Genomic DNA, 27,016 nt, shown 5'->3' with positions numbered 1-27,016 from the left:
TAATGAACTGTAAGATTGTAATGAGTACTTGTGGAAACACGAAAGGAAAAAAAAACAATCAGTAATTTTATAGACAAACAATTTAGGGAAAATAAATCTATGTAAATTACCTATACTTGAGCACACTAGCCTGAGTTATTATTTGAGCTCTTATTTTGAAACAAAGTGCACTCAAGAGAATCAACACAGCATAACAGGTTTTATCTTTTGTTTCCTCTCCAAAATTGATTATGAATTTCTGTAGCCATGTGTCCAGCAAAGTGTTGTAAACACACACACACCACGTACAAACATGTTTCTATTGCTTTAAAGGTAATTATTTCTGGGTTACGCTGTACATCAGCAATTTATCTGATCCTCATCTTTAGGACTGGTATCCATCCGTAATACCATATTCATGAGAATTAAGTAAACCATATACAAAACAAGAAAATTACTATAAGTAGAATGTTATTTTATGAACAAAGATACCAAATAAGAAAGTATGTCACAGAATACAAATGTATTGTATAAAACCAAGACCAGCGAGTTTTATGTAAGCAAAATCCAATTACCCCTTATAGGCATACCCTTCTAAAGAGAAAGAAGATTTTGTTACCTAAAATTCATTTTGAAGGAGTAGCTGTGAATTGAAATTACACATGCTATCTCTGTACCCTGTTAGCTACCTAATCATGAGAACATAATTAACCTCATTATACCACTGAACAACAATGTAGCTTAGTAGACTGACTAGAACCAGTGATTTGTAGTCATTGAAAGCTAGACCAGTCAATACAGTTGTGGGTTTTTCTCTTAAAACATTAGGCTTTTCTGGTACTTAGCATAAGAGCAGACAGGCGGGTTTAGCTGAGATGGTTGTTTAGCTAGGCAAGTATGATGGAGAGAGCATGGTTCAATATAATGATTATAATGATGTCTCATGAAAACTAAGTGAGGAAAAAAAAAGGCACAAAAGGGTGGTAAGGCCGACGAATTGGATTCCTCAATGAAGATTTTCTAAAAATGACTGGGTTGGAGCTATTGGACTACATAAAATGTCAATAATAGAGGCAGTGGTTGGGGCATGCTTAAGATAACAAACCTGGTCATGGGGATGGGTAGCTGAGGAGAGGAAAAGTAAAGATCATTGGAGATGAGGTACTAACATGACTTACACGAAGATTACTTCCCAGTCCTAGTAACAGAAATAGGTATGACAAGAAAATATTCATTCAAGTGCTGGTGGCTTATGGAAAGGAATGAACTTCAAAGTAACAAGTGAGAGTCCTATTTGCCTGACTACTTCATAAGCCCTTGTGAGAATCAAATGAGATATTGCCTGGGAAAGCACAATAAACCCGTAAAAAAAAAGGGGGGGGGTAAAAAATAGTACTGTATATATGTAAGAGTCCTGAGTTTCACCAGTGCTTCCTGCTCTGCTTTCTCTGCCTACAAAAGAAAGACAACGATAATATCCTCTCCCGCTTCATGGTTGATTAGAAAGTTAAGTGACATGATCTATATGAATTTGTTTTGAGTCTTTGGAAAAAGAAAGTACTTTCTCTGACCTGGGTTCAGAGTCATTGTTCAGCTCTTGAGAGTTCTGTGCAGCATTCTGGCACTGCGGATGGCACCCCGAGTGTCAAATAACATTCTTCCCGTCCTTTGATTTCAGACATTTCAGCAGTCCTCACTGCAGCACAAATCAAAGAAGAAAAACAAAGGTAAGAAAAGGAAGTGAAATGAAATGAAATGAAATGAAATGAAATGAAATGAAATGAAATGAAATGAAATATATAGCTGCTTAGTTTGCCCTGTGATAATCAGCATACTTCACGCATCCTCTCTTGCCTGAGCCCATTGTGGTTCAGAAGATCACAAACCCCTAGCAAGAACTGCCAAGACCAGCTTCTCTTTCAGGTCAATTATGATGAAGGGGTACCTTTTACAATAAATGGTCTTGACTGTTTTTGAGACTGGGATTACATACTCCTGATTCCATTGCATGTCACTTAGGTGGGGGAAAAAGTATTAAAGATTTCCATAGTTTTCTATTCTGATACAGTGTAAAAATAAGAATTTTTAAGGTTAAGTACCTAGACCTATCTTTATGAGCTATAGAGTAATCTTCTACCTTCACACTTGTGTAAAATTTAAAGAGCATTTTTACCTACTATGATCTTTAGGTCCTATAGCTGGCAAGAGCAAAAGACGAATTTCTTGCAAAGATCTTGGCCGGGGTGACTGTGAAGGTTGGCTTTGGAAAAAGAAAGATGCAAAGAGTTATTTTTCACAGAAATGGAAGAAATATTGGTTTGTCCTAAAGGATGCATCCCTATATTGGTATATTAATGAGGAGGTAAGACAGAGGGTTTTGTTTTCTCATCCATTTTTCTGTCTTTAACCCAAAGAATCACCATTTGAGGACTTAAAATTTAAAATCATATAACCACCTTAATCCTTATTTGGGAGAGTTCTGCTAGTTATTTTTTAATCTGCCTTCTTAAAATGATTGCATTTTGGGGTTCTGGAAAGATAGTTGTCTCAATTATTCAAATGTGGCAACATATCTAAAACACAACACAGATAAAATTCTGTGTATCTAATTCAAAATTCCAAACTAATTCCAGCAATAGCTTAACTAGAAGGATTATACATGGAATTTGAAATAGATTTTTTTTAAATGTCTCACTTTTGCTCAAAGTTTTAAAATTTTTTCTGTTTTCTTGGGGGAAGGAAGTTATTTAATAATTTAAGTAAATTAAGAGCACATGAATTTGTTTTTCTTAAAGAATACATGAACTGGGAGACTAGTTTTGAAAATCTGCAAGTATTCATTTCATTTGGCCCATTCGAGGGGTGGGGGAAGGGCAGTGTATATAGTATATTTAAATTGTTCTTATGATTTCCTGTTTCATTTGCAGTAAACAGATCTTTATCCGGAGTAGTTATATCATAACCTACCACAAGAGTATACCTTATTCGTTGATATTTCTTTGACTCTGCATTTATTTTCATTCTTTTGCCATACCCATCTATCAGTTGACCTTATTAAGATATTTTTTTACAATAATTCCTATTGTTAACTTGTTTTCTCAAAAAATGGACATGGTTTAATATAGTGTGCTGGCTAAATAGTCTTACAGGAATACTGTCATGTTAAGACATTCATCAATTTGCATTTGAAGATTAATTTTTGAAATATAATTTAACAACGTAATTATGCTTATTATTATAACATAAAATGTCTAGAGGAGTTATGTTTGTTATGGTTAAGAGAATAGACTTAACCCACGTGAGTTACTAAGCATCAGTTTCCTCATTTGCTAAAAGGGGGAGTAATAATAGTACCTAGCTCACTTGGCTATCGTATGGATGAAATGAATCAGTTCATGTAAAGCCCACTTAGAACAATGGCTGGCATACACTCAGTACTCAGTAGTATGCTGTTAGTAATATTTTTCAAATTGACCTCTTATTTCATTTGTAAAATCTTAAAGTAACATTTTGCTGTTTAATATAAATGCCTATATTATATAGAAGGATTTGGTTATTTTCTGCACTTTTGATATTATTTGTGCCAATCACACAATTACCTAAAAAGTCTTCTATTTCACTAAGTATATCTTATTTTAGATATAAAAAACAATTTTACCAATATTTTCACTTAACATATATCAAATACTTTTTATATGCCAACCAAAGAGTATCAAAATATAGTCTTCGTTTCTCTTTAAGTTCACTTGTAGATTTGTCTGCTGTATGCTATATTATATTCTATCTTTCAAAATTTAAGTGATAAAAAACTGAGACCCTTTTTTATTGAACAGTAGCTAAGTTTCAGAGTTGTGACTGTGTTAGCCTTGTGAGAAGTGAATGAATAATTCCATAGTATATATTATAAGAATAACTTAGTGTGATTTTTTAGGAGAAATGTAAAAATCCCTTATCACATCATTATGGGAAAATCATATCTACCCCAAATATATTTTAAATTGTTCAAAATTTAGAATTTTTAAGTTAAAGACATCAAGGTTGGTATAGCAGATGTTAAAGTTGAAAAAGAGATTTGAAACTATTGTGTTTACCCCAAGGTTGGAAGAAAAAAATACTCACATATTGAAAAATATTGAAAAAGTTATAATACTCTCTTTTTTTTTTTAATTTTTTTATTGTTATGTTAATCACCATATATTACATCATTAGTTTTTGATGCAGTGTTCCATGATTCATTGTTTGTTCATAACACCCAGTGCTCCATGCAGAACGTGCCCTCCTCAATACCCATCACCAGGCTAACCCATCCCCCCACCCCCCAATACTCTCTTTTTTATAATATACATTTCAGTCACTGTCAGTAATAATCAGATTTTTATTAAGTTTTACATTTATACATACATACTGAAAGAATTGAGAATCTGTATTTTTTTTCCTTGAGATAGCAGATGGGGGTGTAATCTCACTTGAACTTGATATGTAAGGAGCCATGGACTGATAACAGCACAGATCGAAGTTTGGGGGAGTAAAAGTCTGAGGAGCTTGGTCATGACCATGAAAGGGACAACAACAATGAAAGGATTTAGCCAAAGGTAGTCTTAGCCTAGTTGGAATGACTTGTATCAAACATAACATTTTGGGTAATTCTCCTATCTTGTTTTTCCTTGCCACATTAGAGCTCTAGAGGAGGATTTTATGGATTTCATTCAATTGTCCAAGTAGAAAATGACTTTTATATATATAGCATTCATAGCAAGGTAGATATTTGAAGATCAAATTAACTTATTTCATTTATAAAATCTTGAATACACAGCATATTTATTTTTTAATTTTATTTTATTATGTTATGTTAATCACCATACATTACATCATTTGTTTTTGATGTAGTGATCCATGATTCCTTGTTTTCATATAACACCCAGTGCTCCATGCAGTACGTGCCCTCCTTAATACCCATCACCGGGCTAACCCATCCCCCCACCCCCCTCCCCTCTAGAACCCTCAGTTTGTTTCCCAGAGTCCATAGTCTCTCATGGTTCATCTCTCCCTCCGATTCCCCCCCTTCATTTTTCCCTTCCTTCTCCTAATGCCCTCCATGCTATCTCCTATGTTACACAAATAAGTGAAACCATATGATAATTGACTTTCTCTGCTTGACTTATTTCACTTAGCATAATCTCCTCCAGTCCCATCCATGTTGATGTAAAAGTTGGGTATTCATCCTTTCTGATGGCCGAGTAATATTCCATTGTATATATGGACCACATCTTCTTTATCCATTCGTCTGTTGAAGGGCATCTCAGCTCTTTCCATAGTTTGGCTGTTGTGGACATTGCAGCTACAAACATTGGGGTGCATATGGCCCTTCTTTTCACTACATCTGTGTCTTTGGGGTAAATACCCAGGAGTGCAATTGCTGGGTCATAGGGTACTCTATTTTTAATTTTTTGAAGCACCTCCACACTGTTTTCCAAAGTGGCTGTACCAACTTGCATTCCCACCAACGGTGTAAGAGGGTTCCCCTTTCTCCACAACCTCTCCAACATTTGTTGTTTCTTGCCTTGTCAATTTCTGCCATTCTAACTGGTGTAAGGTGGTATCTCAATGTGGTTTTGATTTGAATTTCCCTGATGGCTAATGATGATGAACATTTTTTCATTACACAGCATATTTAATTCAGGTTTGATAAAAGATTTTTTGGAGGCAGAAAAGGAATTGAATTAGTAAACTTCAATGTATTTTACATCTGAACATTAAAAATTATAGAAAATTATGAATGGTGAATGTGGACTGAAGCTATTTTATATGTTATGGAAGTATATATACATTCTGGTGAGAAAATTACTTATAAAGCATGTTTCACTTTGACAATTTAAAGAATTTTCTATCTTCATTCTAATATAAGGAGTTTTCAAAATTTCTGTGTATATCTTAATTTGTAGTATTCTAAATGTTCAAAGTATATCTTTAATTTAAAGGAATATAACAAATAAGAGTGGAATTCTAATCTCTAAAATGTCAAATTTAAGAAATTAAATGAACAGATTTATTAGTATAAATTTTTAAGGCATAGTTATATAGTATTATCAGCTTCAACACTTTGTGTATAACACCCTAAATAAGAGTGTTGCCTCTTCAGGATGAAAAAGCAGAAGGATTCATCAGTCTGCCTGAATTTAAAATCGATAGAGCCAGTGAATGCCGCAAGAAATAGTAAGTTGATTTTATCTGGGGAGAGGGAGAGAAAGGAAGGGCGGTTGTTTTGTTTAGTTTTGTTTTGTTTTTTAATTTGTAGCTTTTAAATTATAGGTTGCTTGTCTAATGCTTTCAAATTGAGATAATAAGAAAACAGTTTTGTGGGCAGAAAATTGAATTTTTTAGTGATTTCTGTCATCATGGCAGAAGCATTATATATGTGAACTCGGGTTAGATGTTGAGGTAATTTTACCCATAAAAATTATTTGGTTCTAACTTATTTCCCAATTTGAAATAAAATAAGTGTACTTTGTTTCCTTTTACAGTGCATTCAAAGCCTGTCATCCTAAAATCAAAAGCTTTTATTTTGCTGCTGAGCATCTTGATGATATGAACAGGTAAAATGTTACTTAAATTTCAAAGCACTTAGAAAGTCAGTTAGGCTTAGAATTCTAAGCTTTCCACATTAATATTAGAGAATAATGTCACTGTGATCGATCAGTTTAAAATAAAATGGACTCAGGCATAGCTGCATCTAGCCTTAGCTAATTTCAGAGAACAGCATTTTAAAGATCAAAATAAACTTGTTGACTGTTTATCAAGTTTACCAAAAATGTGCCTGAATCCATATATAGACAAAAAAAGAAATCCACTGTAAAAAAAAAAAAAATTTTTTAAGTCCATTTCAAGAATGTGTCTTCAAATTTATTTCCAGGTGGGGGGAAAAGATAATCACCCCCCAAAAAAACTAACTTTTCCAAGTGCTGAGTGTTTATGGCACAACATCCATCTCAATTATTCAGTCCTAAGCAAAGTTAGTGTTTCTTTTTGTCGTCTTTCTTCTATCAGTGGAAAAGATTATACTGCCAAGTGACTAGATGGCTACATGGTTATTTGGGGCTGCTGGGAGGGAGTGAGAAATATATATATTTTTTTACATATACATATTATATATATATATGTGTGTGTGTATATATATATATATATATATGTATATATTCCCATCATCTACAACATTCTGCTCCAGGTTTCCACTTTAGCTTTTATGAATTTGATGCTTTCTTCCTTTTCCTTCCTTTCCCCTCTCTCATTTCTAGAGTCAGAGAAACTAGATTTAAGATTCAGATTTTTCCTTTTCACAGGTCTTCCACAGGTCTTCCATATGACCTATATAACTTGCCAACAGTTAGGGAGAGGCAGCATAGCATAGTGATTAAGAGCATAGACTTTAGAACCAGACTGTCCAAATCCCAGCTGTCGTGCTTACTAGCTGTGTGACCTTGGCTATAGAACTGGACCAATTTATGCCAGGTATTGGCCCCTTGAAAAAGATGGACATAATAACCGTCTCCACTCAGGGGACTATTGTGAGGAGCAAATGAGCACACATAAAGGGCTTAGAATAGTCCCTGTTCAATTGTAAGTGTTATTTAAGTGTTTGCTGGCAATATACATTCCTTTTATATACTTTGGACTCTTAGCCCATTTACCTTTCTTTGTGTATCTCCTAAAAATTTAGTATCCAGATATTTTTTTTTTAAGATTTCTTTATTTATTTGAGAGACAGAGCAGGGTGGGCAGAGGGAGACGGAAAGTCTGAGGCCGACTCTGCACTGAGTGCGGAGCCCCATGCGGGGCTCAGTCTCACCACCCTGACATCATGACCTGAGCTGAAACCAACACTCGGACGTTTAACTGACTGAGCCACCCAGGCGCCCCAGTATCCAGATATTTTTAGGCACAAAATGGTGCAACTTTATAAATTCGCTTAAGCACACTAAATGAGCACTTGATATGCTTTTATAAATAATCGTTGTTTTTTGACACGTGGGAGTAAAGGCACGGTTTGTCCAAAGCAAGGAAATGAATACAAGGAAATGGCAAACAAGTGTTCAAAACACTTGATAAAATATGTTATTATTGGGACGCCTGGGTGGCTCAGTGGGCTAAGTGTCTGCCTTCGGCTCGGGTCATGGTGCCAGGGTCCTGGGATCGGGCTCCCTGCTCAGCGGGGAGCCTGCTTCTCCCTCTCCCTCTCCCCAGCTTGTGTTCCCTCTCTCTGTCAAATAAATAAATAAAATCTTTTAAAAATATATGTTATTATTAATAAGCGAACTAAGTCTTTCTTGTACTTGCCATAATCTTCTTTTGATTTATGTTACCATTTTTGAAATTTCACACTAGGCAATTAGAACTTGGAGAGCCTTTTCTCCTTAATTTGTTCTCAAAATGAAAATGTTCATTCACATGCTCATGGGGTGAGGGGGCAGGTTGTAATGCTCTATTTTGTGTTTTAATAATTTTATAATTCTACTATTCTAGTTACTCACTATCTTTTTTATCGCATGTTGAGCTTAGTGCCCTTGGGATGAATATGAAATGTTTACATCATGACCAAACAGAATTAGTGGTAAAAATGAGCATTATCCCATCTTACAAGATGGATACACTAGAACACAATCACCTCTATCAAAGAATTAGCATAACTTAATTATTCACAAAACATGTTAATCAGGGTCTTTTTAGGCATAGAAAATGCCTTTTTATGAACTATAAAATTTACATATACCCATCTATACATACATATACATATATCCAAATGTATGTATTTATACATATATAAACATGTGGAATATTAAAATCTCACCTTCTATTTTCTGAGCAGCTGTAAGTTTGATTGTGAGGTAATTTGCAAAAACACTTTTTGAGGCCCCCATCCATCTGTTTCCTCCTCAGAAATGAGCACTGAAACATGAAAAAAAAATTGCCAGTCTTTGTGAAATCTGTGGGAAGAAAACAAAATATCGTGTTTCTCAAGTATTCTGAAACTTATTTACTGAATTCATTTGGCCTATATATTCCTTATCATGTCAGCACGTATGTCCTTACAGTTGTGAGGATTCACCCATTTCTCTTTGGTAATTACTTTTTGTACATTTCTCCCATAGTTCTTACTCATTTTTTTCTTCTCAATATATTATTCTCTGTTAGTTATTGACAACTTCATGGGAATGTTTCCTTTAGGCTCAATATCCCCTTACCTATATTATCTTGTTTTAAAACATTAGTGTTGGGGCGCCTGGGTGGCTCAGTCGTTAAGCGTCTGCCTTTGGCTCGGGTCATGATCCCAGGGTCCTGGGATCGAGTCCTGCATCGGGCTCCCTGCTCAGCGGGAAGCCTGCTTCTCCCTCTCCCATTCCCCCTGTTTATGTTCCCTCTCTCGCTGTCTCTCTCTGTCAAATAAATAAAATCTTTAAAAAAAAAATTAGTGTTACAGTAAGGTGCTGAATGTAGACCTAATATTAAAGCACTTCCCCATCATTAAATTCAGTGCTTGTATCCCTAACAGGTTTTTCTTAAAATAGCCACCCCCATTCCTAGCACCTTTGACTTTCTAATTTTTCACCTAGCTATTTTTGTAAATGGCACTTGATACTAACATGACATATGTTTATTTGTATCCCTATTTATTGTCTGTTGCCTTCACTAAGATGTAGGCTCTGTGAAGGCAGACGTTTGGTTTTGTTTCTCTCTATGTCCTTGGTGCTTGGAACAGGACTTTGCGGACATAGGTTCTCATTAAATATTTCTTGACTCCGTTACTGCATATATATCTGCTGTTTATAATGGCCCATAAATACCAAATTATACTGCAACAAGTATATAGGTCAGCCTCTTCAAGCTGAGGCCTTAAGGACAGGTTTATCCAAGACAGCACCAACAGCAGTGTAGTGTTCAGCCTTTTGTGTGTGTACACACTGGCCTGAGTAAGCCACATGCTTTCTAAAGAGTTTTTATCATGAACAGAATTTTTCTTCCTAACAGTAGTCGAATTTTCGATTGTCTTGTGACATTTAGCAATTCTGGAACGCACTGAAGGCAGGAATTATGTCTTATTCATTTTTGTGCCCCCAAAACATAGCTCATTGTTCAGCATATACCAGGCACTTAGTAAATTTGTTGAACTGAAAAATCAAGGAAGCCTCTTTTTAGTTTTCTGATTCATCTCATAAAGACCTCATTGTTCTTTAAACTCCTGACAAAATGCAATTTCAGTGATGTTTTTTAAAATGAGGTACTAGATTAAAATCTAATAATACATGTTCCTCTAGTGCTATTATCATCATTTTCACCCAAAAAGCACCAGATAAGTCTTTCTCAAGAGTGCTAAAAGTTGTAGTACAAATTCAACCCCTTTCTCGCTACAAATGACCTATAGACTGAATTTCAATTTCGACTTTTTACTAGTGATTAGAGTCATTTTTAAGGGTTATCATGACGTTGACTTCTTATCATTTGTAATTTTCTGGAGTGTGTGAGTATACTCTATGCTACTGAATTTATTTGATCAATCTTTATTTTTTTCCCCCTTTCTGTTCCAGTCCCTTCTTCACTTCCCAAAAATACTTGAGGTGATAATTACATTGTATTATCAAAATAAAGTTGAGCCTTTAGGTGACTTATTCTTAAAATTAAAGCATAAATTTCCAGGATGTGATTTTGTCAGTGAGAGACAAAGATTTCCTCCCTTTTCAAGATATTCTAAGAATCTGCTGCACAGTGGATACCACTGGACATAAATGCTGAAATATATGACTCACTTCAAATCACATCATCTTCCATCTGACACAGGAGATAAATTCTTGGGAGAAAAATTTCTCAAACACAATTTTTTCTTAAAAATATATCTTGCTCAGATTATTCCACAGTTTAATGATGTTAACTATACTATCGTTTCCAAACTTATGGTAGTTTGGAAGGGGGGTTCTTCCTTAATTTCTGACTTGGGAAAGTATATGGATCATAGCTCAGAATGGACCAATGGGAAAGTGTCAGGTTAATTTAAAGATTTTATGATTTGATAATCTGATGCAGTGTAAACAGCTGAAATAATGAACACAGGGAGAGACCTGGTGGGACAAAAGATGGAAATTGAAACAATGCAGGCCCCTACACTGGCAATAGCAGCACTACTGAGAGAGGAAAGATTTATTTTTAGGTTACTATTGGTTGTGGAAATAAATTTTCAGGATCTGAACAGAGGTTAAAATTATGTTTGTTCATTTTGTCTTTAGAAAACCTAATACCCTTGTATTTAGAGACAAATTTCCAAAGTACTCCTGACATGTTTCCCCCGGATCACTAAACTTAAATGACCTTCATCAAAACTAATATTTCATACTAAAATTTATTTTGACAGGCAAGGTCCATAACTTTCTCCCTCATCAGTATATATTGTATGATATTAAGTAACTGTAAAAGAGCATTTGCTCTGAAGACACAATCAGCAGCGATATTTGGAGTGCTTCTAAATTTGGAGCAACAGAATTGATAGGGCTCTGATCATCTTAAAACCCTCTGTATTACAGATATGAACAGGTTTGCCTAAGACTTTTCTATCAAAATAGCATCTTTAGTGTGGGAACAATTTGTACTACAGCAAATTATAGCTCATTGAAGACTCCATGTGTCGAGAGTAGCAAAGAACACATCTTTTATGTAGAATTATTTCTTATATTCTTAAATATCTTAAAATAAATACTTTTATTAAGTTTTGTAATTTGGGGGCTCCTGGATGGCTCAGTCAGTTAGTCATCCAACTCTTGGTTTCGACTCAGGTCATGATCCTCAGGGTTGTGAGATCAAGCCCCGCATTGACTCCATGCTGGGCTTGAAGTCTGCTTAAGATTCTCTCTCTCCCTCTCCCTCTGCCCCTCCCCCTTCCCTCTCTAAAAATAATAATAATAATAATGTTTTTTATTTTAATTCCTGTATAGTTAATATACCGTCTTATTAGTTTCAGGTATACAATGTACTGATTCAGCAATTCTTTACATTTACTCGGTGGTCATCATGACAAATGCACTCCTAATCCCCTTCACCAGCCCCCCCACCACGTACCTCCACTCTGGTAACCATCAGATTGTTTTCTAGAGTTAGGAGTCTATTCCTTGGTTTGTCTCTCTCTTTTTCCCTTCATTCATTTTGTTTCTTAAATTCCACATAAGAGTGAAATCATATGATATTTGTCTTTATCTGACTGACTTATTTCACTTAGCATAATACTCTCTAGCTCCATCCATGTCATTGCAAATGGCAAGATTTCATTCTTTTTTATGGCTGAATAATATTCCATTGTATATATACCACATCGTCTTTATTCTTAAAATAAATATATTTAAGAAGTAAAATATAAAAAATTAAGTTGCAGTATTACTGATTTTAATATTTGTTTTTTTCAGGTGGCTTAACAGAATCAATATGCTAACTGCAGGATATGCAGAAAGAGAGAGGATTAAGCAAGAACAAGGTAAAGGAATATTTTTTTTTTTTTAGAGTCACGGGGTTTTGTTTTGTTTCGTTGTTATCCTATATAGTGATTCACTACTATCATTTGAATGAACATGCAATCACCAGGCTGTGGTTATTTCTCTTCTGGGCACTTTGAATCCAAATCATAGCGTCTTATAGGTAAGGTCTAGTAAACTAAACAGATGGGGAATAAACTCTGAAAATTTTGGAGCACCTAGTGTGGAGTTCATTGCTGTCTCTCTCAGTCTTTTTTTCAAAGGAGGAAAAAAATCTTAAAAAGTCTGTAATTGATCCAAAATATTGGCCAAAGTTCAGGTCCTTGTTGGTGCATTGTATGCGAAGAGCTCAGATGGATGACCCCTTCTTCCATAAATTATCTCAGTTGGTTATGTTCTTCAGTTCTGTTCATCTGTTACTCTGTAATCTTACGGAACTTGCCTCGGTATTGACCTCAGATTTACAAAAGACAATGTCATGATGCAAAATTAAAATTTTACTGAAAGTTGCAGTCACCATCCCAAAGTTGCTTTACATTTCCAAAAAGTGTTTATTGTACATCCCTTGGAAGCATCAGCAGGTTTTGGAAGTCTCAAAAGAGACTCAAATCAGAGAAATTCTAAAAACCTTCTGTTTCCTCTCAGAGTAAAACCTCAGCCAAAACTGTCAGCAAATGTTTAGGGCAGGGGGTTGGCAAACTTCCTGTGAAGAGCCAAGTAGTTAATGTTTTAGGCTTTGTAAGCCCGTAAGATTTCTGTCTAAACTGGTCAAAGTCGGCCATTACAGTATGAAAGCAGCTGTACACACATGAGGGATGTGGCTGGGCTCTAATAAAGCTTTATTTATGGATACTGAGATTAAATTTCGTATCATTTTTTACATTTCAAAAAATATTCTTCCTTTGATTTCTTAACCATTTAAAAATCTAAACACCATTCTTGATCCACAGGCCATGTAAAAACAGGCAGAGAGCCTCATTTGGCCTGCAGGCCTTAGTTTACCGACCCCTGGTTTAGAGCCATTGGGTGAGGGAATGAGAACGGGTAGAGCACTGAAGGGTTAGGAGTTAGGGCAGGAAGATTTCAAAGAAAAGGCAAAACATGGTTCCTGCCAATAGGAATATATCATCTTGTTGAGGATCTCAAAGATACACCCTTGAAATTGCTTGAGAAAAACAAAAACAAAAAAAGAAAAATAAACAAGCAACATAAAGTAAATGAGTCCTGATGATTGCACAATGCACAACTGACAAAAAATTTGCTAAGTGGATGCAAAATTAAAAAAAAAAAACCTGGGAAGGAGGCAGAATTAATGAGGAAATAACTTGCTAGAAGAAGTGATTATGAGCCTGATGCAAAGTCAGCAAAAGAGGGGAAGAGAAGATATTTTATTCAATATGAAACTTTTCTGTGTAATGCCTTCAACTAGCACTCTGATTAAATTAAGGTGAAATAGGCACCCATTCTGCCTGAAATTACACTGAATTCTAGTAGAAAGGGTACTCTTAATATAATACAGAAAATGAAATGTAAGAAAGTACAAATCAAGTTCTGTGGAAATTCGGCTGGAGAGATTGCTTCCAGGAGGGGAATGGGAAAAGGCTTTATGTCGACTCCATTATTTGAACTCGTTCTCACAGGATGAGAAGGAAGTAGAGTTAAAGAAGTAACGAAATAAAGCATTCCTGAGAGTGGAAGCAGCATGGATACTTCCACAAATAACGTGGAAGCAATCTCCATCAAATCAGTGTGCACAGGCAAATCCCAGCCAGGACTAGGAAATGTCAGGCCAGTTATCAAGCCACATTTTTTCATTGTTAAAAGTTTTTTTAAGGAATAAACCTTTCATACTTCAACTTAACTTATAGGCCTAAAATTGTGTTCAGAGTACTAAAAAAAATACTAGCCTTCCTCTTCGCATTTTTTTAAAGTCATAAAAGAGTTCTTTATAGGTGCATACAGATTTGTTTCTGATTCTTTTAAGATGCAAGAATTAAAAATGAGCAATGTACGGATAGAAAAAAAAATGAATCTTTGAAAAAAACGTAATTTACATAAATAAGGAATCTTGGATTTTCAGGCTCAACTCTTGTATTTTATCACTTTGAAGTTTAGCATGGTCTTGATTTTAGTGAATTTTCTTTGTACCTGGTGTTATATAGTCGAATTTCATTGTGGATTAAGGAACTGGTAAGTTATATTGCACATGCAGGTTCCAATAAGTATTCAGTCCATGGATTCATGCTGCCCTGGTCATGTGAGTATATATTTTAGTGCCTTCTGGAGTGGTAGGCATTCATTGGCAGAAGCTAATAGTTAATAATTCACCTCTCTCTTGCTAGCACATCACAAGCAGAATCTCTGAAGTAATTTGGATTTCCACATAGAGTATATATTCCTCAGGCACTCTGACCTAGGTCAGAAGCATACGACACTTCCTACCTTCTGCACAATTAGGTCTTATGGTATATTCTGTAGAGAAAGCAACTGGATGCATGTATCTACTCCACACTTCTCTACAGTTCTTTGACATCTCCCGAGAACCGTTCTCAGTACTGAAGTTAAACTTCATACAAAATATAGCTCTTTGAGGTTTGGGAAACATTCACAAACATGTAAAGGAGTAACAACTGCCAAGCACTTTTTATTTAAGTAGCCAGTGCAGCTTAGAAATGACTCTTATATTGATTTAAATAAAAGCTTAGTGAATTGCTGTCTGTAGCTATGGAAGTGTAAAGGATATGGGCTTCTCTTTCATTATTTATTGTTGTACTTAGAGAAAACAGGGTTACACTAAATTATGCCAAGATCACAATTTGGCTAATTGTCTGCTAATCATTTTTCTATATTTTTCCACCTTCAAGTCAGACGTTCATGACACATTATTTTCTGTCATGCATAAGGTCTTTCTAAAGCTTTAATCACATAAAAATGAACGAAATATATTATATTTTTCGTAGTTTTAGATGAAAGAGTCATTCTTTTTTTCAAATTTTCCTTTTATATCGACATGAGAAGTAAAGTGAAAATGTTCCTGTTCTATTGACAGCACTGTTTATTCATGATTAGTTACTTATAAAATTGAATACCACTACAAGAGACATTAAGAGTTCCCATTTATTTTGTGCTAAATAGAAAGCTAAAAAAAATAATTTGCTCTTAGAATGCAGATCAAACTGGTTTCAGCCTCTGAGCAAACGGTGTGCCTGTAATTTTCCACATAAACCCCAAATAAACCATAATTGAATTTTCTGTGTAGGTTCCTCTCTGGCATTGCTCTCTCAAAGACACACAACTTACTGTGAGAAATGAAGCTAATTTACAAGGTGGGATTTCAGTCTTTTCTTTAGCAACCCAAGAAAGCTATAGATTGATGGTACTTTTTAGTAAACCCAGAATTACATCAAATAGTGGACTAGAATTCTTCCTAATTCAGCTGAGGGGGAAAAGGAGAGAGAGAGAATCTCCCACATCTATCACTTGTAGTGATAGCTATAGAGAATTGTATAAAATGGCAGTCCTCTCCTTCTCAACATGCTAAGGACCACTGGAGGTACTAATTCTTTGAGACCCCCCAAGGTATCAGTGCAGAGGTCAAGGAGAAACTCAACACAGGTGCCACAGTTTCATGAAATAGTGGAAAGGGTAAAAACAAAGTGATCTTAGTAAACCACCGCTTAGGGATGGGATGGCGGTTGCTGATCCCTTCACCTCCAGCAGTGACTTTCCTGTAGTATTTCAAGCTCCCACAGAACTACCTAACCCAGATCCCAGAACTTCAGAATTCACTTTTCATTGCTGAAACTTGCTACAAGAAAAAAAAATGTCCAAGAAGATAAACACAAGGCATCTATCTCCTATGTGATCTGGGTCAGACTGTCCTAGCATGCTACCTACAAATCCACCCAAGAAGATCAGGGGTCCTAATATTTATTGAGTGCTGTCAAGGTGCGAAACACTTGACTATATATTACCTTATTTAGTACCCACACACACACATACACACATACACACAACTCTGAAAGGTGGTTATCATTAGCCCCCTTTTACAGATGTTGAAAGAGATTCAGGTTTAGTAACCATCACAAGAGCACAGAGATGGTAAATGGTACAGCCAAGAATTGAACCTACATCTGCCCAGCTATATAGTTCATGCTTTTCCCACCATTGTTTGTTGGGTACATCTCTGGGCAACTACATCAATTTATATTTGAGGGGAAACTTAGTATACTGGCTGTCACCAGCATGGTCCATTGTAAATACCCGACACAAATTTAGATTAACTAGTTTCTGCTTATCTTTTAGTCAAAGGGAGTAATTGAAGTAGGAATAGCATTTTCAAAGTTTTTGCATTTTGAGACCTGAATATAATAATCTCCATTGCTAAAGAATTGCTGTTCATGATAGCCCGAGTAATAGAGCAGTGGGAGGAGGGGGGCTTAAAGCGTCATGTATAGGGACGCCTGGGTGGCTCAATCAGTTAAGTGTTTGCCTTCAGCTCAGGTCATGATCCCAGTGTTCTGGGATTGAGCCTCAGCAGGGAGCCTGCTTCTCCCTCTCCCTCTGCCTGCCACTTCCCCTGCTTGTGCGCTCTCTCTCTCTCTCTCTCTGACAAATAGATAAAAATATTTTAAAAAATTTTTTAAGCATCGTGAATATATGTCAAATTAAATTCTCCCACTATGTCATACAAAGGAGTCCCTTCAAGGTTTAGGGTAAGGTGATTTCTTAGTTCAAATCCCAGCTCTACTAATTTCTATTCAGCATATATAGTAAGTACTTAATATTAGCTATATTTATTAATAAGTATCACAAGGAAAATTTATATAAATATTACAGTATAGGAATTCCTGGGTGGAGAGGGGTTCCTGTAAAAGTATGTGCCATGATTTTTCAACTAAATCTCAATATCATTTAGGCCTTATGATGGTTCTTTTGTGATTTGGATTTTCATAAGAATAAGGAACATATGTCTCAATACTTCTTCTCTTCCTTTACCATCTGAGATTCATATGGGTAATACTTGTAGGTTTTTCTTTGTAAATCTTGTAAAGAATTAACCCAGAGTTAAGAGTGGTTAAGATATTAGTGGGACAGGTTCTGATTATTGGCCTTTGTGCTGTATTTCACTTAACTGATTTATCTCTCAGTTTTTTCCCTTCCCTCTTGCCTGAGGTCTGCCAAATCTAGCGGCTTACATTTTCTACCCTTTTAAGTAGTTCTGGAAGTTTGGAACTTGCGGCCCACATCAGCAAATTTGCCCTTTTGCATTTGGCAAGAATCAGGATTTGCCATGTGTTTCCAAGTAGAGGTGGGAGTATGGTGTTATAGAGATTCATGTCAGCATGACTCTGGAAACAGCGATTGTTAGATAACCAGTGAATTGAAGCCAGAAAAAAGAATTGGGAACGTTATTTTTAGAGCTGTTCATATCTGTAGAGATCTACAGCAGTGTTTGTGTGTGTGTGTGTGTGTGTGTGTGTGTGTGTGTGTGTGTGTATAGTGTTTTTCTTCGAGTGTTCATCTTTAGGGTAAAATGATACACCTTTCAGAGGCATCATGTGATATCATTCATTAATTGAAGGTTCGGGATAATTTGGCCTAGAATCTAAAGCACCCTAAACCCGATTTGGCTTATGCAGTGTCTTTTTCTTAACTCCTTAAAATTGTAGCTATGTATAATCGCTTGCTTTAAAGGTTGGAATTAGGTGATTGTACTCTTTCTTCTTCCTCAAAACTCAGCCAAAAATAAGTAGGAGTAGGAGGTGCTGGGGAGCAGGGTGTAGGAGTGGAATTTAAATTTCCTTGTGTTAGCTGGTAGTGTATGTTCCTGAAAATATGGCTAGAAACATTTAATAGAATGTTATTGTCTCGATGTGTGTGAATTTACAGATTACTGGAGTGAGAGTGACAAGGAAGAAGCAGACACTCCATCAACACCCAAACAGGACAGCCCTCCACCGCCCTACGATACATACCCACGGCCTCCCTCTGTAAGTTGCCAACAAGCATGTATGTAATTTGGCATCAGATTCTTCGATGATATCCCTTCGTTCGTTAAAAACAACTATGTAGTGAATTGCATGTCAGACCTCAGTATTCCTAAGAGGAAGGAAAATAGGGAGTCTAAAAGCAATAAGGGGGGAAAAATTTTAAGTATGCAAAGACTGTTTAATCAAGAGAAACAGTCACCACAGATTCCAGGCGTAATAAATATCTGCCCAGGTTTATTTTTAAAAAATCCTGTTTGTGTCAGAGTAGACTTCATGGAAATATCAGCAAGAAAAACAAGTTTTCTTAGAAAAAGATATATAAATGGACCTTATGTATTTCTACACTAATGAAGTTCATTCCTGTGTCCTTCAGAAACAACTCATAAAAATTAATATATCTGTATTGAACACATGCTTTTTTTAAAGATTTTATTTATTTATTTGAGAGAGAGAGAATGAGAGATAGAGAGCACGAGAGGGAAGAGGGTCAGAGGGAGAAGCAGGCTCCCCGCTGAGCAGGGAGCCCGATGCGGGACTCAATCCCGGGACTCCAGGATCATGACCTGAGCCGAAGGCAGTCGCCCAACCAACTGAGCCACCCAGGCGCCCCAGAACACATGTTTTGACATACAGCTTTTTAGACAGTCATGGGGTCTGGTTTAATGTATGTGTTTATACGGTACTCCAGACTTCTTAAATGTATGTAAATTATTCTGTGTATACACTGTACTTTAATCTTTTAATGGGATAAAACAACTGTCCTGGTTTTCTTGGGACTATCCCAATTTATGCCCATTTCCCATCAGAATTATTAAGAGCATCTCAGTAGTGTCCCGGTTTCGACTACATACTACTGCTTACGGCATCTTAAGAGTCAATTCTGCCTGTCCTGGGACTGAGTCGTCCACATAGGAAATGGAAGCTGAATTTAGGTGACAAGAGCAGCCAACCTAATTGCACCTCCATATTACTCTAGAAGATTTTAAATAAGAAAGGCACTACACAAGATGTTGATATAATTTGAGGACACTTCTCAACCTTGGTTGTGCATAAGAATCACCTCTGGAACATTTAAGAAATGCAGACGCAGACATTAAATCATCATATCTGGGACTACAAACAGCTCAGTGGACTAGACTATGGACCTTTTGCAAACAGGGGCCCTGTTGGATGGATCTACACATCCCCATGGCCTAGCACAGCACTGGCACTTATTTATTAAGTGCTTAATAAATATTTCTGAAATAAACACATGGGCACTTTTGGCCAATAACTAAAAGGGAAGCCACATTTTTAATAACCACGCTTGATGACAGTGTCTATTACCTAAAAATTGTTCCTCTATATATGCATACTTCTTTAGTAAATGCTTCAGTTTACTGAGTGCAACAGAATGCAAGGATGAGCGATAGAAATGAAATCATGAAGTCAGTGACAAGATATAGTTTATATCATATTTTCCCTCTTTCCCTAAAACATCAGGGCCTGAATAATTCCTTTAAAATATTTCTAAAAGAGGAAGAAAGGGAAGCTGCAGCTTCAGGGGACAGCTCCTTAATCACAGCAGTGTGGGGATTTCAAGAGGGAAACTATTTATATGTTATTAACATGTGGGAAGATAAACTGCCCCCAGAAGATGCCACTTAACTTCTCCTCCTTTAGCCAGAAGGGCTGTATGTGCTTTCGCCTCAGCTGGGCTTGTCCTCACCACAGCTGCCGCCCCATTTGCCAGGATCACATTTGATAAATCTGGCTCCTCCTGCCAGAAAGGGGCCCGGGCTGATCTGTTAGCCCCCGGAGCTGGAGTAAGCCTTGTCCCCAGCGGGGGTGCCTGCAAGTCCTTTACAGCATTCACTTGATGCCAGGCCTTTTTCTTGGTTCTGCTTTGTGCTATGCTATATATTCCCAAACTTGAAATTCCGGGAATAAAAGTATCCCATTTTTCTTTTGTGTTTATGTACCCTGTGGTGCCCATGCTCAAGGCAAATGCCAATCCCCATCAGGGTGTAATCTCATCCTGCCTATATTTTTAACTCTCTACAAAGTGCCACATATTGACCAGATCCTAAGAAAGCTTTTCCTTGGGGCCCATAGGAGCAAACATTCAGCTGTGAGGAAGAGGAGGGGTTCTGTCTGATTATAGGCATCTTGTTTTCACATCCAGAAGCCTTTCTCCTTTCCCTCGTCCCCAAACGCCATAAAATCTGGAAATATGAATTTGGCAACAATTGTTCACGGTTTCAAATGCATAGGGATTTTTAAAACTCCAGATTTTTTTGTAGTTGTTGCTGACTGTTTCTTACATAAGCACTCGGATTTTCTTATGCTTCATTGTAAAATTTTGCATGTTAATATGTCAGATTTTTCATGAGAGTCTGGTAGTGCTGCATTTAAACACTCCCCATCTCAGTCCCTTAAAAGATCAGCCGGGGCCTAACTTTGAGATGTCTGTAAACTTGACCAGTCATTAACTTGACTGGTAAATGTTAGCTGGTGGAAATCTAATGTGTGCCTTGCTGACAGAGGTGGTCCGTTATTTCTGTGGAGACTGATCAGAAGCTCCTTTCCACAGATGAGTTGTGCCAGTCCTTACGTGGAAGCAAAACACAGCCGGCTCTCGTCCACTGAGACCTCCCAGTCACAGTCCTCCCATGAGGAGTTTCGACAGGAAGTGACCGGGAGCAGTGCGGTGTCCCCCATTCGCAAGACAGCCAGTCAGCGCCGCTCCTGGCAGGATTTAATCGAGACGCCCCTGACAAGCTCAGGATTACACTATCTTCAGACTCTGCCCCTGGAGGATTCTGTCTTCTCTGACTCCGCGGCCATCTCCCCAGAGCACAGGCGACAGTCCACTCTTCCAACTCAGAAGTGCCACCTACAGGATCACTATGGGCCGTACCCCTTGGCCGAGAGCGAGAGGATGCAAGTGTTAAATGGAAATGGGGGCAAGCCTCGAAGTTTTACTCTGCCTCGAGATAGCGGGTTCAACCACTGCTGTCTGAACGCACCGGTTAGTGCCTGTGACCCGCAGGATGACGTGCAGCCCACAGAGGTGGAGGAAGAGGAGGAGGAGGAGGAGGAGGAAGGGGAGGCGGCAGGGGAAAACATAGGAGACAAAAGTAAGTATGCTGGAGACCTTAGCCTGTGTACGCAGAGTCCTAACCTTTCCAAACTTCTTATTTGAAGAAAATAGAATCTTGTTTCCCTTTTTTCTTAAAATAATGGTCTTGCTGCCCAGGAAGTTAGGTATCTCTTGGTGTTTTACTTTCAGAACTTGAGTAACGTAGGGGACAAAAGATGGATAACGAAGCCTATGTCCCAGGACACCCAAAGCTAGAGCAAATGGTTTTCCCCAGTTACTCATTTGCCTTTTAAGGTTAATGATAGTCATTTCTTTTCCTTCCTCCTGTTATCCACTTTCTTCTCCCTTGCATGCATCATCCCTTTGGTCCACAGTCATTGCCCCCTGAGTTTGGGCTAAGAAACTAAATGGTTGAAGCAGGGTGTTAGCAGAACCTTGGTTGAATATGTAAGTGAACACACACACACACATATACAACTTCCCTTTCCACCATTAAAGGATTTAAAGGAAAAATTCAGAAGAGTTTTTCCAAGAAGAAATTCCAAATAGCACTCCTATCAACTCCAAATAGCTGAAATAACCAGTTTGCCAAAAGCATTTATTTACTTTCTTGGTATGTATGCAGATTGCAAAACTCAATTTATGCGAATCAACTCTTAAGAGAGACAAAGTCAATTAAGTAATCCTCTGACTTGTTGGCATTAAGAATATGTTTACTAATTATCAAGTTCTTTATCCAACATGCCTTACCAAGCATCTGTTTATAATTAATGTGCTACACCAGTCCAGAAACCCAGCCTATTTTAAGGGAAAGGCTAGAACTCAAGTTTTTTACTTAGAAAGAAAATCTAGGTTTGGCTGTAAGTCCTGAATGTAAAATTACCACCCAAAAAATAGTGTTAAAGTAGTAGTATAAAACTGTTTGCATGTTTTTATTCAAAACGAAGTATGGGCCAGTTAGTATAGATGTCCCAAGCCAATGTTGATAAAACCACAGTTGCTGGGTTGGTCCCACTAGAGCATTAGATTTCTCTTTTTAAAGGATACAAGCAGACTATATCCATCAGCCCATTTTGTGAGTATACAAAACTTTGACTGTGGGATATATTACTGTAAGTTCTTCATCACGACTGGAAAAACAACTCAAAGCTCACAGAGAACCAGCAGGTCAGGAGCCTCATCGCCATGTTAAGCTTGGCTTATTTAAAATGAGTGTCACTTTGGAGATGATTAATAAGAAAATACAGTAGACTTCCTTTTGTGGTATGGATCTTCATTGCATTATTTAATGGGAATTAAATTATATCTTCTACCATCAAAATATGAGTCGTTTGTAATAAAATTCATATGTTAAAGCAGTTTCCATGTGAAGTGTATTTTAGCCATAATCTCCATGAGGAGCATTACAAAAGGTATACTATCGGTGCAGGAGAATGTAATTGCCATCTGTTACCTGCCAAGGCCTGCCAGCATTCACATTTATCAGAGATTATGGAGGAGTCTGGTGGAAGAAATATCTAGGAGCCATGTTAGGCCTCTGTAGGACTTCTGGCAAGCATGATAATACATTTTTACGGTTACGATGTTTACCAAAATTATTCCATTGCTTTCTAAAATTTAAAGCTGAGTTAGAAACTTCGTTTCGATGGTCATCCAGGTGCTGCACAACTGCTGTAACTAACTGTATGAGGTTTGTTCAGTATTGTACCAACATAGCGGGGAAAGTACTTTATCTCTGCCATGCTAAAATAAATGGTGTTGACATCTGCACAGCCCTCTGGACTAGAGAATTCTGTTCAGAAAACATCTCCTCGTGGTCGCAGGTAGAAGTCATTGATGCTGTCTTTCTCGCCTAAGCCAGTGACTTCCCAGGTCCTCCTGGCCATGAGTGAGGGAGTACCGGAGAGGAGAAGGCACGTCCTCGGGCCTGAAAGGAAAACCCAGCCCACAGAGCATCTGTAGTTAGATGGCTTTCGAGTTCGTTCTTCTAGTGTCTCTTTTTTGCTGTTTTGTTGGTTGGATATATTTTTACTATATAAATGCACTCCTAAGTTGGTGGGTTTTTCCTTCAGGTTCCCAAATGAGTCAAGTGGGCAGTTCTTCGGTATTGTCCATCTCTTGCGGGGGCTCTTTTTTTTTGTGGAACAATTGGAATAGGGCCGAACAACCCTAGGAAGTGTGTCTATAAATCTAGTGTTGCACATTTGGTCTTTATGATTCAATATCGTGGGGGCAGTTGATGCTATTTCAGTTGGATCTGCTTCACGAGAGGAGGCCATGCACTGTCTTTCAGGGCCCCGTTTCTTTCTGGGCATTTTCCCCCAAATCTTGCCACTTGATGTGTCAGTGTTCTTCAGACCATTCTCAGCAGAGCCGTGCATTTCATGGTTGCCAAGTAGAAGATGCTTTTTACTTAACGAAATGTATGTTTACTTTCCTAATGACGGACTTTCTGCATTACTGTTTTTAACACTTAGGAGTGTGTCATTTGATGAACACGTCATTTGAGAAAATCAGCTATAGAATCAGTGTTTTCAAAAGAATTCTTAAGGTCTAGTTAAAGGGTGTTGTATTCGTGACGGCCCCGGGCTGGCCGTTAGGAGCCCGTATTCCAGGCTTCTTACTCAAATTGAGCTGCTGGGTGTTATATCAACAGAGCCAAAATTAGAGGCACCAAAGAAGCCGTGGCCACGCCATCAGTCCCAGGCTGGTGGCAGGCCCTCTGACACGGAGCACTCACCCTGCTGCCCACAGCTTGGCGGGCACCTGTGCTTGTTACAGACGAAGCCCAGCAGTGGTGTGTTACTAACTGTCCAGCTCGAGGCCAGCATTTGGTTTGACCTACTAAAGTGAATTTGCACTAATCCAGTACAGACCTGCAGGGGAAGTAAGTCTCGTGTCTCTAGCTCCAAATATTTTTTCATAGTTTACCAAGAAATGAAAAAGAGGAAGCAATCAGGCAAGTGGGCAGGAGTAATGGAAGAAAATGTGAAAATATAGCCTACTTTCTGCTTTACGGATGAAGAATTATGTCATCAACCAAACTCCTCTCTTATCATTTATATTTACCTTAACTTTATATAATATATATATATTATATAGTGCTTACAAGTTTGCAAAGCAATATAAAAAGCAAGATGTACCTAAATCGGTGACTTAGATGTTGTTGTTTTTTTTTTAATTTCACTGCTTATGAGGTGTAAGTTTAGCCTCCTTTAGAACTGTCTTCAATCTGTGTTCTCATGGTTGGACTATGTTTTCTCTTATTTTGAAATTCAGTTATTTAACTGAATCATGCTATGATTTTTCACAGACTGAACTCATTTTGGTGTAAGATGGATGGTATTAAAAGTACACAGATGAGACCTATCTTGTTTTCCTTTGACTGAAAAGTCAGCTTGCATATTAATTATCCTGACCTACTTCACTGGCATTTGGGAGAAGACAAGTAATTTCCTATTATCCCAATTAGCAGTTTTGAAGCTTACTGAGATGTGGGCCTTATAATACCTCAGTTAAATTAAATTATAAATTATGTCAGCCTATGCAACTTCCAAGGAATATAAATCATAAAGGTGTGGACAAAATATAAAAATAAACTTCATTCGGAAATCATCTGCTGTAACATTAAAATACCGTTTTGGTTAATGCAGGTTGAAATCTACTTGGAATAGCTCTCTTTTCTTTGCCGTACTAGACAGTTTAGATGAGGTTTTCAAAAGCTTTATCCTTTTAATTCTGCTGATTTCCCTCTTGGCAGTTATAAGAATACTCTTTACTAGCCATACATTCTTGGTGCCTCCATGTACTCAATGAAGTTATAATGTGCTCTTTTTCGGTGTCTTAGAGATGAACTACAAGTATTCTCACTTAATTTACATATTTATTAGCTTGGTCTTAGAAATCTAAAGCAAAACCCGGGGTGTTTTGTTTTTGTTTTTGTTTTTTTCCAGAGGAGGGAGGGTGGATAAAATCTGTCATCTTGTAGCTACAATGCCCATCAGCTTATCCGGCCAAGATATTTACTGATGCTTTCAACATGAGATTTTCTGAGAAATGTATTTTAAGGTAATTTTTTTTAATCTGAACCTCCTTTGCACAAAACTGGTAAGTTAAGAGCTGTGTAAAATATGCAGCTCAATGGCCTAATATCTTAAATTATCTAGGCAGAGAGGCTAGATAATGACTACCAATATAGTGCAGAAGAAGATAGATTAATCCTCTTCAATCATTTTAAGGGTCCTAAAGTAATATCCTGAAGAGTCTCTAAAAGCCATGAATTTTATTTTTAAGAACATCCAGGTACAAAGTATGTGGGCAAGGGAAAGATATTCCCCGAATATGAAATTGTATAAAAGGAAAAAAGGAGCAAGTTGAAAATAAGTGTTGCATCATGTTTTACTGCTTTATTGATTGTTGAGATCAATTATGCACAAACACAAAAAATTTGGAAGGGCATAATCATCAATAATATCTTCAGTTATAGTTTAAGTCTAAAGGAAGCAGATGGAAAAGCTGTATGAGAAATGTGAATAAAAAGACGTGCGTTAAAGTCAGAGAAAAAATAGCAGAGAACCTTATATATGGCACTTTTGTGAAGTTTAAGGGCATCATTCTTGGCTGGTTATGTAACAAGTATATATAAAGAACACAGAAAAATCTAGAAAGTAGTAAACAATTGTTCTCTTAATACCATATTTTCTGATTTTGAAGATTAGATAAAAAATAGAGTCTAGCTAAAATGCTGATACTGGTTATAATTTGGATTTATATTATTGAGAAGTTCAGAAGTGGGTTGTTCTGGAGTGCATTTTGAGGCTCTGCAGCATCAGGCCTCTCAGTTAACTTTTCTGTAATGCCAACAGCTCTAAGCATCACTTCCTATAAGACAGCATCCCGAGAGCCAAAGACCAGCATCCAGGGCATCCTATCTTTAGTCCTGTTTGTAAGATCAAGGAAAACTTTTCCTAGATTCTTCCAGCAGACTTAGCTCCCCATTGCGTTGGCCAGGATTGCATCATATGCCCAAATAGCAAGGGAAATGGAATAACTATGAGTAGTTGAGACTAACTTGATTTGTTTTTAAGATCATAAAGAAAAAAATATACCAAACCGTTTGTCCTTACTATTCACACAAGTCTCTCCACTGTTATATATGCTATATCTGCAAATATATTTGTTCAAGTAGTGTGGCACTCTTTTAATATATATATACATACATATATGTATATACAAACATATACCCCAGATCACATCACATCATTTAAGTCTTGACACTAATGAAATGTTCCATATCTAAAAGGGGATAAATATTATGTAAACCTGAAAATACAGCAAGTTAGGTATAATTATTGTTGACTTTTGAAATGAGTAAGTGTATTTTCCTGTAAACACTAAGTGATCGGAACTTAGAATACAGTCTCTAAAGATATTTCTCAGTTTAAATCCTTGCTTTGTCA

At 37.1% G+C, this 27,016-nt stretch overlaps 1 protein-coding gene across 5 annotated transcripts in view; it reads left to right on the top strand.

Annotated features, from left to right (window-relative positions):
• Positions 1–27,016, top strand: part of CNKSR2 (connector enhancer of kinase suppressor of Ras 2) — a 278,839-nt gene that overhangs the window by 214,957 nt on the left and 36,866 nt on the right. For all 5 annotated transcript variants that reach the window (XM_025857698.2, XM_025857697.2, XM_025857700.2 and 2 more), the window contains 7 exons: positions 1,658–1,706; positions 2,169–2,341; positions 6,119–6,192; positions 6,501–6,572; positions 12,417–12,484; positions 18,375–18,475; positions 21,048–21,594. In XM_025857698.2, coding sequence (XP_025713483.1) covers positions 1,658–1,706; positions 2,169–2,341; positions 6,119–6,192; positions 6,501–6,572; positions 12,417–12,484; positions 18,375–18,475; positions 21,048–21,594 — 1,084 coding nt within the window. The remainder of the gene's footprint in view (positions 1–1,657; positions 1,707–2,168; positions 2,342–6,118; positions 6,193–6,500; positions 6,573–12,416; positions 12,485–18,374; positions 18,476–21,047; positions 21,595–27,016) is intronic.

Source organism: Callorhinus ursinus, unplaced genomic scaffold, assembly GCF_003265705.2.
Source record: "Callorhinus ursinus isolate GAN/ISIS: 27379988/994484 unplaced genomic scaffold, GSC_fseal_2.0 scaffold16, whole genome shotgun sequence".
Classification (NCBI taxonomy): Eukaryota; Metazoa; Chordata; class Mammalia; order Carnivora; family Otariidae; genus Callorhinus; species Callorhinus ursinus.
This window is presented reverse-complemented; position numbering and strand designations above follow the sequence as displayed.